Source organism: Bombus huntii, chromosome 2 (assembly GCF_024542735.1).
Source record: "Bombus huntii isolate Logan2020A chromosome 2, iyBomHunt1.1, whole genome shotgun sequence".
NCBI classification, from domain to species: Eukaryota; Metazoa; Arthropoda; class Insecta; order Hymenoptera; family Apidae; genus Bombus; species Bombus huntii.
In genome coordinates, this window is record NC_066239.1 from 20989386 (window position 1) to 21001430 (window position 12045).

Here is a 12045-nt window from a genome sequence, read left to right on the forward strand (position 1 = left end):
GTCTCTGCCAACTTGCTTCTTCGTGCTCCTCTACCACTCCTCTTGTCTACTGCCGGCCTTCTTCCTTCTACCTCCCTCTTATTTTCTTTCTCTTTTCGATCCGCGTGCGTGTTCGTGTATCCATGCACGCGTATACCTTCACCACGGCATAACACCGCGACACCCGCGTTACCACTACCGGTACACTGTCGCTAACTGCCCCACCACGCCGCTACTTTTTCTTCGGTCAACTCCCTCTCGCACTCGCTACTTCGTAACTGTTTCTTTATCTTCTCTTTCCTTCCTTCTTCGTTACTCGCGTAGCTTCGTTACTCTTACTGCACTTTTGTTAACGAATACAGTTCAGAAATGTCGAAACGAATACAGCTGGAGGTATATTTGCGACAACTTGCCGCTCTCCGGCACAGCAACACGTTGTCGTCGTGTTCCACCGTGCTGACGTTTACGTTGAACGTGTTTCCACATTGCGATACGATGGATGTGACGCGCGTGTGTACAGAAGTACTTACGAGCGTGGACGCGATTCGTAGGCTAGCCACGCACGAATGGACGAACGAAGGTAGACGCGAAAAACATGGAAAATTGGAGTAAAAGGGATAAGCGCGTGATACTCAGCTGATGCAATGCGACTGTCGGACAGAACCACGATCTTCTGTAAGTGTGTAATCTCCATAACGTGACTTTTCGCCGCTCACCCTCAAACTGTTCCCCCTTGTTTACTTGTAGATACATATATATATATATTGCCGCGTAATCGTCCACAACGCGTCAGAAAATCTATCATACGTGTTTATTCTTCATCGTTCTTTTTGTTTAACTCATACTCGCCAGCGTACATATTCCACGTATTCTAACGAGCTTATTAAAAGCTTATACCAAATAGCGAAATGTCCAGAGTTCAGGTATTGGAAAATTATCGGACTTGCGGCAAAGATAGCGCTAATGATTTTCAAGATTGGTGCGTTACGCGTTAAAAACCTTTATTTAAAGGCAACTTGGCGAATAATTAGTCAGAAAAAATGCAATGTAACCACCTACGCGATTTCATAAGGGTCTTCCAACGATTTCTTTTTGCGTTCAACAGAACATCGTTTACGTTGAAAATGGAAAGTCGTCTTTATTATTCGGGCGAAGAGCGTAACCGCCCGTTCTAGAGACGAAGTAAAAACAGAAAGCGTGTCCGATCGAGTTCACTGAGACTTCACGCCTCTTTCCTTTCCTCTTTATTCGTTTATATTTTTCGTAAGTTGCAAAAGCTCTTGAACACAATGGGCACAGATATAATTTAAGAGGGGAACTAATTATTTTAATTCCATTTAATTCGTCGCTTCTGCCGAAACCCTAATCGAGAAACATACACGAAAGAGGAGTAAGAAATATTACATAATACACGTTGATTAATGACATTTGAAGCACCTATCAATAGCAATGTAAATGCGTCAAATTTTTCAAATACGTTCGATATCGTAAAACGCTGTACAAACATTCAAAGTAAAAAACCAAAACATTGTATCGTTAAATCGAAGATGATTAAAAACATTAACTCTCTTCTGTTTTTCAAGATTATAACGAATGAGTCGACGTTGTTTAATTTATATTATCATTACGCAGAATTTTTATTTAGATTTTGTATTGCCAGTGACTGGAAATATGGTCGAATATGTACCAGTAAAAATACGCAATTATCGTTAAATCGATAGGCCGATCGTGTATGTGTGTATTTCGAGATCGGTCATGGAGATTGCTTCGTGCCAATGAAATTAATTTATACGATTTTCTACCAAGAATCCTGAGAGATGTCGATAAACATCTATTATCGAATATGCATTTACGTTTAAAGAGAGAGGAAAATCTAGATGTCTAGCGCGGATGTTGATTGGCATCGTCAGTCATGAGGTGCGACTGACACAGAGATCCCAGTAATAAATCGTAAAACGGTTGCCGGTACGGGTACGGTATACTCTGCATAAAAATAGAGGCGCCACCGAGGATTCCGTAATGAGCGTAAGTTATGCAACGCAATAAGGACAGTGCCCTCCGTATGCGGATAACTTCGGGAATTTCCGTTTCTGTACGTACGAGTAAACTTCATAAAGAGGGCGATACTTGTTCTAACGCGTCGCTAATGTATTTTGTTTAGTCTTGTAGTTTCTTTCAACAACTTTACCTCGTCCGAATTCTACTGCTCTAACTTGAAATCTTTCCACTTCCCTTTGATCGCTCGACAATGGCTAACTTTGAGCAAAGGCGAGGAAAGGAATTACGTATATACACCGATGAGATCGTCGAACCGTCCGATCCTCCGTATCGTTTGTTCTCGTGGAAGAAAGTAACATATTGATATTCTGGATTATTTGTCACAGACGAGATACGTAAAAAATTCATTTCATTGCGTAAGTGTCCCTACCTTTGTAAGCAGAAATGTCGCAGCGTAATATGTTGCGAAGATCGTCAGCATAGGGTACATGACTTCTATTCGATTCCCGTGTATCGTGTAACTTGGAAAAATATCTTCGTTAATACTGGTGATCATTAAAATACACACTTGACCTAGAATACCCATAGGTGAAACGAATACAAAGGCGAGGTTACAGAAGGTTCGAACGACGAGGAGGAAAAACCAGGATGACAAAGAGAAAGACGTTGTTGGCAACGGTTCAAAGCGCAGTTCGACCTAACTAAAATACTGCAGTGCTCCACTACGTGTCGCATACCAGGTGAAAATATTGCGGAACTGCTAGCTTACGAATTAAGAATATATATCGTGTAATCGACGGTATAACGCGATTATCGTCGTACTTTCTCCGCTAAATCGAATACCAACTCACAAATTTGTCAATTACTCGCAACTGTTAGGGATTTACCGAACTAGTCAGATAACGATCGCCAATTCAAATTTCGGCGATTTAAAAATTTATATCGTCAGATCCGATCGTATCATACCGTAAAAATAAAGACTTCGAGATTTGAAAATATTTGTAAATAGAATATAACTATATTGTCTACTTTAAAATCTTGAAAATGACGTAAGTTACAACAATGCATAGACAGAGGTGGGTAATTTTTATGAAAAAGCTGAATCGGTAGAGCGATCATGTAAATACATCCAAGCAGGATTTCCACTCTAATAACGTTAACACAGTAGTTGGAAGGTGCGCGTAGTAACAACAGTAGTAGGAATCAACAATGCTAGACTACGTCAAAGATTTTAGTAATTTTCGTGCAACCAGGCACTACGCGAACAAGCGTACCTTGTTGCTCGCCATTCGAAGGTACCTACGTTACCAACCATTAACCAGCGACAGCGAACGATCGTGCCCGACGGATAATGCTTTTCAAATCTGGTATTTACGATCGAAACATTTCTTTCGTCCTTTATTTTATCTCGCAAAAATTGAAAAATATGATATTCCGATGGAACGCAAAATTTTAAAGATAAAAAATAATATAACACATGTATAGAAAAGCATGATAGGGAGATTTTTTTCCCGCTTCCCTTCCTTAAATTCTGTGGATTGTCGAAGAAAATCATGACTCGTCTACGACGGAAACTCCTAGCAATGAAATCATTTCCGCGTATTATAGGGAAGATTTACGGGAAGCTACACACTTTCCTTTTTTACCATAGAAATTGTGAAAACAATAGTCCTTACACAACAAATTATACGTCGCACGGCACAAAGAATACTTGTTTCTTGCGACTGTTTTCTCCCTGTCTTCTTTTGAAAGAATACATTACAAGATAAATTTTACAATAGAGAATAAACACGTATACATACATATAATTAAATATACAAAATATATATGCCCGGAATTAAATGGAGTAAAATCTGCTTACAGTAAAGAAAAATAGCGACAAAGAGATAAAGTTGGCATCGTCGTATAATGGATTTTCTTTGTCCTTCTAAAGAAGCGTAAACGTAAATATACATACATATCGATAACTTTATCTCAACGTTACGAATTTCAACCTTCTTGTATTTAAGCAATCGATATGAACGAAAAGATTTAACCGAAATACCCTTTTCCTTAATGATATTTGCTTTAACGAAACAGATGCTATGTTAGCGACAGTGTCGATCTGTCGCGGAGATGCTGAAAAAGTATTTTCGTTTAAAGAAAGGAATTATTACGATGATAAAGTAGTAGAAGCGTGTAAATAAATAAAAATTCGTTCCTAGGTTTTATTGGACCGAGTGCGTCCAACTTTCTCACATATCGTATGACCAGCTTGAATTTCGCTCGAAAGATCGGTCGCCCGGATTCGTAAAACAATAGAAATAGAATTTGAAATTGAAACCTGTAGTTAGTAAATCAATTTAGATAATAAATGTCTTTCGTCGCATAAAATTCACATGGCGCGTACGTATATACCTACATATATGCCTGGAAATTCTCATGCGTCTGTTCGTGTCAGTTTAGAAACGGCTCTACCAATGTATAGAACACAGCGATCGATGAACGAACCAAGCAGAATGGTCACGCGATACGAAGCAATTTTCAACTGGTTTGTCGAAAAAAATGTAGTAGTCTGGTAACGATCATTTCGTTAGTCATGGTTGTAGTGTTCGGCTAAATAACGATAAGAATAATTTACTTATCTACCTACCTTTTCTTCTAGAACACAAGATAAGAAATAGAAAAAACGCTATAATAGTTGTACCTTTGATTTAGTTATCCTCGTACGTACTACCGTTTATCGTATTGAACGGTATACGTACGTGTGTGTACAGAAAAAGATCATAACGAATTACTTTTTTAAATCTTTATAGCTTATCTTAATACTTTATAATCGCTACAATTTTATAATCTCTACCTCTACGTTTTACAATTTCGATATCAGACGAAAAAGATAATAGCCAATGAGAATGCAAACCGTTTGGAATTATAAAAACATCGTAGAAAACATTTTAACATGACATGGAAATCGTTTAGGCGATTGCTGTAAAAAAATTCGCCGATGAATCATTCTGTCCTGTTCTGACTATTCTGCGTAGAACTTGTATCCATTGTAACGCACCGTCCGTTCGACGTAAAGTAGCACACACAATAGCCACAAAGATTACCTTTATGCTCATCTACATATGTACGTAGCTGTTTTCGTAAGAACCACGAATCCTAAGTAAAAACGATAATACTATTTGGACGTAGCTACGCCGTAAAAGAGGTTTTATTTATTCGAGACTCGTCGACCTTCGAAGCCTTGTTCTTTCAGAAGGCGAGTCGATGCAACAACACCCGTAAACGTTTGTCTATTGTTACGAATATGTTGGAATTAAGAAAATAATCGCGATGATTCGAGAAAGGCTTTTTATTTATACGCAAACGATATTTTATAAAGGCGAAACAATGTGTTTCTGTGCATTCAGAGTAACCAAAGGCGAAACCGAAACCGAAACCGAAACCGAAACCGAAACGTACGTTAATAATAGAGAAGAGACAAGGAAAGGATAAAGATCTTTAAATTTAATACGGCGATGGTTGGGTGAGAAATGGCAGCGTACAGTTCTGTCGCATCGAGACTTTCCACGGTGCTTCCGTGTTATCATAATTAAACGAATTAACGAGCGCGCGTTTTGCTTCTTAGCTTTGTTTCAACTTAAAAGGCGAGAACGTGCAAGATTAACACGAAGCGTGGCCAATGTCGATTGCGATGAAGAAAGATATAAAACTTCTTAAACGTAATTATCCTTCTATCGTTATACTTCTACCGACTTATATCTTCGATGCTGTACGACTCAAAAATAATCCGATCGTGCGAATAGCACCGTATTTCACGAATTTCATTTATACGTAGCGTTTATATTTGGCATTTATCTATATCTCGGTATATGCACATAGGCGCGGTAAATCCTTCTTATTTCCACAAACCTCGCAATTCTGACACGTACCTTCTTGGTTGGAGTTGTTAACGTTAGGGTTAGGATGAGAAGTCAAAGAGGACGGTGTCTCATCCTCGGCGACGCCCATCGTTGTTGCTGCCGTTTGCTGATGATGCGTCTCCACTTCTGTAGCCTCTTCGCACCTGCAGAATAAAGACATTCAGAACTTTATCGTTCTTCGCGTCAGTGTGCTTTTCCTACGAGTACTTGAAAATAGTCGCTGTTTATGTACGGCAATTGCAATTTGAATGTTAACGATCAAACTACGCAAAACCCGTTATTGTTATCCGGTGCATAAATAAAGTACAATTTTATGGGAAAAAAGTTCAATATCGATCACACGATATGTGTTGGCTAATATATACCTTTCCCTTGATCTTTGCACACGAATGAAGAAAAAGCTGGGGAATATTTGCGTCAATCCTCCACACATATATATATGTATATATTCCTCGAAATAGAGCGACATTTCTAAGCAATCGAATTTCCAGCCGAGACAGCATTTTTCACCAATCGCTTTCGTACCTTTGCAGATGGAAAGTGCTTACGTAAAACTTGGTTTTACTTGGAGCGGCAGAGTCAAGGACCCGATGTTAGTCAAACTGTAAAGCGTTACGAGCGCGAATTCGCGTAAACCAACATTCACGTTTAATCGTAGCGTCGCGTGTAACTTGAAACTCATTGATATCGAACAACGTAAGGAAGAGAGATGCGCGTAAACGTGTCTTTGTCGTTAGCGCGTTGTACGATCCTCTATTTTCGTTGCTAATTCCAATATAATCTCAGGTGTTTGATGACAGAACTGTGCATAATAAGAGACTTTGTAAACATCGAGTAAATATTGTCCTCGATCGATACACCCGTGACACGATGTCACATTTAAGTAACCAAGCTCTATCGTGTTAATTTTAGAAAACAATATGTATATAAACATTGTGTAACGTCACTGATTTAACGTCGAAATGTTAATACAATGCAAATACATCGAGACTTGTAAGGAGTCGTTGTAAAGTATCGGGTATCGACCATTTATCATTTATCTGTCGCGACACGACTTAATTTATCACCGGCACGATCCTGTTTCGACGCGTATAATTTCTAATTAAAAATATCCATTTCCTTAAAATTTTGTTTCTATAGTCTTTCAAGGTAACAACCTCTGATCTTTGTAAACAGAGGATAAAATCGAAAGTCGGGTAGATGCAAATAACGATGTATCGGTTGAAAAGGAAGTTTGTCCTGGAAAACTTTCGGTTGAAGAGGAAGAGAAAAGGAAATCCGAGTGCTAACGATCGTATCGTATCATGTACTATCTAATAACGCATTCGTACGATAAGACAAATTTGCGCTAAAAAAAAAAAAAAAAAAAAAAAAGAAAATGAAAGACGTGGATTGGTAAGTTGGCGCGATATGACGCGTTCAACGAAATAAGAAAGAGAGGAGAATATCGCGGTGTCTCTAACGGTATATTGACCTCTGCAATGCCGATCGCCGTAAACACATATTCTATATCTCGCACGTGACTATGTGCTTTGCTCGTCGAGTTTTCATGTCGCAAATCGCAATGCTTCTTTCACATCTACGGCATTACTTCGTATATACATACATACGCAGTTCCAATATGCAAACGCCGTTTCTCAACGAGATCCGAAATTCATTTGTAACTTAATACTTTTACACAATTTGTGCACGGGCTGATGGCGTGGTTGCAATCCCAATCGAAGAAAAATTGCGCGTTATTTCGTGTACATCGTCGTCTCGACGGAAACCGTACGCCACGGAATTAGCGAAAATTCAATCAACTACGAACAAATTGAAAAAAGTAGATATGTATATAGGTTGGTTCGCGTGGTAAAGCAACGTTATCGTTTGCTCGCGAAGCTTGGTTCGAAAGGCTAGCAGGTTGAACAGAGGCAACCGCGACAAAGATACGTGTTCCCTATGTAGCGAAACAGGCTCTTCTCCGTTGATTCGAGCAAGACTCGCCGGGTCGTTTCTCCTTCGGCCAACGACCGTCTCTCTACGTCTCTACCTTTAGTTTCAGCCGCTCCCTTTACGCGTGCCTCTACGTAAATGTAATACCTTCGAACTAAATCCGTACGTTCAAATCGCACATCCCTTCGGAATGGCGAGCATCGCTCCGAAACGAGCGATGTCGCTTCAAAAAATTCTCCTTGAAAATATATCGTATCAGAAATATTTGAATAGTATTCAATGTCGAATTTATACGATTGAATAGATATGGTGATACGAATAGAATGAAAACTGACTGGTATCTGCGATAATCTAGATGGCACCTTAATTTCTATATGACAACAAGGGCAACTTGTTTGTACTTAGTAAGAATAGTAGTAGGACATAGTAAGAATGTTTATATCGTAAAATAGATCAACAAGAATGAAATTCCTTTCACTAAAATAATTTTACGATCAATGAGATTTCATCAAAGTAACAGAAAGGCAGATTAACATTTTTGCAACAGATTCTCTGCAACGTAAAAATGGTATGAAAATGAATACGTTCAAATATGGAAATTACGAAGAAGATATGGAGAGGGCAGTTCATCTTACGGATAACGAGGTTTGTGTGTTATAGCGTAGCTTTTGTAAAAAAAATAAAAAAAAGAAAAAAATAAAACAAGAAACGTCTGTTGGCAATCGAATGTATTTTTAGCAATGGTACAGACGATTGAAAAATGAAGGTTGATAAAATAAAATTTGAAACCGAAACGACGAGAATGACGTTTCCGTGGAAGAACGAGATCAAGGAACGAGAAGTCGCGGTGCTTTTGAAAAGACGAGACCGGTTTTTCACTGGCGTTCCTATCACATATATACATAGATGTGTTATCCTATATATATACATAGATGTGTTAGCACAAAAGTTTAGAATGACATTGTTGATAAAGCGCATGATAGTATGCGTATGAAGAGACGTGTGTGCGGATTAAGCGCGAACATACACAAAGGGTTATGTATTGTGCAAAATTCAATGTAAATTTACAATATTTTCTGCTTGTATCGGCAGTTTTTCATACCGTCTACGAGGACAATCTTTTCCACTGTCTTATGCTCGATGAAGAGCTGTCGCGACGGATGCAATGCTCGCTGGCAACGAAACCCTTTCTTCTCCTTTCGCCATAATTTTCTCGTGAAATCCGGTACGCAACGAACGCCGTGTATTTTCCAAGACACACCGTACTCACATCTTAATACGCGACTCCGTCTTGAAACTGCATTCGTAGGCCCGGTATTCGATGCTTCGACGTTAGAATCGAGTCAACTCTTTGCCGACGATGTTACTCTCGATCTTTGATATTTCACTGTATTCCACTCACTCACCACCGCTCTCCCCTCGGCCCTCGAATAAGATAGACAATATACTCGGCCGAGTTACAGACTACAGACCTACCGAGCCACCAGCTATCGTCCCGAGTTCCGGCCAGTTCTCGATATCCCTTTTCCCCGCGCCGAGTACCCTTTACTTTTCAGTTCAATTATCTATTGATTCGTATCCAATATTAAATTTCTTTTTACTTCAATCACTCAAGTCACTTGCCTTGATAAAATCGCGCGATACCTTTTTGTGAACACCAACAAACTATGAAAATCGTGAATACGATCTGGTATTGACAAATACGTCGCGGCGTCGCGACACTGTCGACTAAATTTTACTTAGCCACCAGCTGGCGCCACGTTGCGATGCCTCGCGTCTTTTAATTCCTAAAAATATTCCCATTGAACAATGAAATATATATGCATTTCGCATCTGAGCTTTTTTCTATAGAATTTTCATAGCGATATATCACATAGATGTTACTTTTCTAAAATTTTACTTTTCTCCAGTTTTACATTTTTCAATGGTATAAATTCGTTTGTGTTTGAAAAATGAGAAACACGTGTGGCTCAATATGCCTGGATCAATTTGAATTAGACTTCCTTATACTTTGACTCGCTTCGAAACATTTCAAATAATTGAAATCTTTTTATACAAATATATATTTATAGATTTAACGAAAAATCAAAACTTTTAGTTCAATTATTTTATTTTTCGTGTATAAGAATAAACGCGATATTTTCATCGTTATAATGCAATTTATATTATTAGAGTTGATAATTCAATAATTCGGAGAGAAAACATTTATTCTATATTCGTGCTAAATCTTACACAACTTATTATTATAATATTTAATTATATTTTTCTGTAGACAAATATTTTTGTTACAGATTGAAATAATAAAAGATTAGCAAAAATTGTATAAAATTATTTAATAAGAAAAAAGGTTACGTTCTCGAGTTTATTGCGTATTTCATGATCTATACTATTAAATTAATATGTAATTTTTTGATATTCTACGTCCTATCTATTGAAAAGTATGGCGGGTTTGTTTGAATTAAACCATAAATAGTGCTTATACAAGGTAACGTTTTTTATACATCACATTAGGGTATTAAATACCATTGTTGCAAAACGTGCATAGATTTACAAAGTTTTTTATAAGCTATTTATTAAGTTATGCTTGTTAATTAAATACTTAGATTAAACTTTTCATAAGGTGATTATTATAATATTTAATCTAACCTAAAATAATATATTTTTATAGGATATAGGAGAATTAGTTATAAAAAACCTAAACAAATACAAAACCTACTCCTAAACCAAAGACAAATACAAGAAATTTTTAATTTTTAGAATGATTGAGAAGCCCTAAATTTATAATATTTGTAATTCTATATATCTTATTACATTATGGATAATATATTTGGAAAAGAAGACTCTGGAAATGAAAGCGAGCATGTAGATGTTGAGGAAAAGGAAGAAAAAGTTAGTTCTTCGCAAGATTCTGTAATCAAAGATGTAGAAACGGTGGATGTTGATAATATACAAGTTAAGGTATGTCAGTAGGATGCTATATCGCTAAGCTAATATTTTCATTTGTTCGTTTATTTATTCATAATATTAGGTAGAATTTGATGCAATGAGTTCACAGTCACAGTCGGATGGAGAAGAAATAGAAAGTAATTTGTTATGCGACGAAGTCACAGAATTGGAAGATCAATTGGAAATTGTTAAACATGAAATTGAAAGTAAAGAAGAAGAACAAGCTAGGGAAGATATATTTGAAAATGACATAGTATTGCCTCATGCAAATCCAACAAGTGTTAAGGAAAGAAGAGAAAGTAAAGAGAAAAGTAAAAAAGAATTAGAAGAAGAAGAAAGAGAAAGGATGCAGTATGTACTTAAATTTTTTGCAGTTTTTGAATATGTATATTCTGCAGAATATATATTATTTTATACATAGATAAAATATTTCTTTTTCTTCAAAGAGTACTAGTGTCAAATTTTACGGAGGATCAATTGGACAGATATGAAATGTATAGAAGAGCAGCTTTTCCAAAAGCTGCGATAAAAAGAGTAATTATTTTTCTCTTACATTTTTTATACTATGTTTTTTTAAATGTATTTCATAAATTATATGCCATATTCCAGATCATGCAAACTATAACAGGTTGTTCAGTGTCACAGAATGTGGTCATTGCTATGTCTGGTATTGCAAAAGTGTTTGTTGGAGAAATAGTAGAAGAAGGTGATACTTAAATCTTCTGTTAACATCTCTAATGAGTTAAACTATTTCCTTTAATTCAAATATGATTATTAAATTAGCTCTTGACGTTATGGAAGCTCATCAGGAATCAGGTCCTTTACAACCGAAACATTTAAGAGAAGCAGTTAGAAGATTAAGACTTCAAGGACAAATTCCAAATGGTCGTGCTAATAAAACATTCTTCCGATTATAAGTATTCTTTAGCATAATTATTTAAAACTGTGATTTAAAACAAATGTCTTTAATAGGTTAAAAAGTTGAGTAAATATTTTTGTATAAAAAGGTGTGATATATACACGATGTATTAATACCTATACAGAAAGTTATTCGAATGAGAACAAATACAGCTTCTCATACATGCACACACGGAGTGAGACATACAGTTAACAACATAAAATAAATTTTTGCTATTGATTATATAATTTTATAATTGTTTTATATTATTAGTATTATTTCCGTCAAAATGGCTTTCTCACGTTTCTCTATCTTCTACCATCGTTTGGTATTATCAAACGAAATTTTACAGTAGCGTGCCAGGATTGATATATTTATGTTTAA

The 12045-nt window shown here is 36.7% G+C and overlaps 2 protein-coding genes across 7 annotated transcripts in view; one reads left to right on the forward strand and one right to left on the reverse strand.

Annotated features, from left to right (window-relative positions):
• Nucleotides 1-9534, reverse strand: part of LOC126874796 (serine/threonine-protein kinase tricornered) — a 45426-nt gene extending 35892 nt beyond the window's left edge. Inside the window, exons 1-2 of one of the 3 annotated variants that reach the window (XM_050637258.1) lie at nt 9088-9534; nt 5892-6025 (exon numbers count right to left, since the gene is read on the reverse strand). In XM_050637258.1, coding sequence (XP_050493215.1) covers nt 5892-6025; nt 9088-9089 — 136 coding nt within the window. In that variant the 5' untranslated portion in view covers nt 9090-9534. Of the gene's footprint in view, nt 1-5891; nt 6026-6247; nt 6367-8919 lie in introns of those variants that run through there. The other 2 variants (XM_050637286.1, XM_050637255.1) reach the window with 2 other exon arrangements.
• Nucleotides 301-11909, forward strand: LOC126875173 (transcription initiation factor TFIID subunit 11). Of its 4 annotated transcripts, none has more exons than XM_050637943.1 (6): nt 301-654; nt 10575-10775; nt 10846-11114; nt 11210-11297; nt 11373-11469; nt 11547-11909. In XM_050637943.1, exons 2-6 carry the CDS (start codon nt 10632-10634, stop codon nt 11678-11680), a joined length of 732 nt encoding a protein of 243 aa, XP_050493900.1. In that variant the 5' UTR covers nt 301-654; nt 10575-10631; the 3' UTR covers nt 11681-11909. The 4 variants fall into 4 exon arrangements, with proteins under 4 accessions (XP_050493900.1, XP_050493890.1, XP_050493870.1 ...); XM_050637933.1 differs by lacking the exon at nt 301-654 and adding an exon at nt 10134-10302 and having other exon boundaries at nt 10486-10775; XM_050637913.1 differs by lacking the exon at nt 301-654 and adding an exon at nt 10135-10302.
• Nucleotides 11910-12045: the final 136 nt, after the last annotated feature.

Coding starts and splice junctions, on each gene's coding strand:
- LOC126875173 (XM_050637943.1), top strand. CDS start 10,632: ATGGATAATATATTTGGAAAAGAAGACTCTGGAAATGAAAGCGAGCAT. Junction 11,115..11,209: donor GAAGAAAGAGAAAGGATGCA/GTATGTACTTAA, acceptor TTTTCTTCAAAG/AGTACTAGTGTCAAATTTTA. Junction 11,298..11,372: donor CAAAAGCTGCGATAAAAAGA/GTAATTATTTTT, acceptor GCCATATTCCAG/ATCATGCAAACTATAACAGG.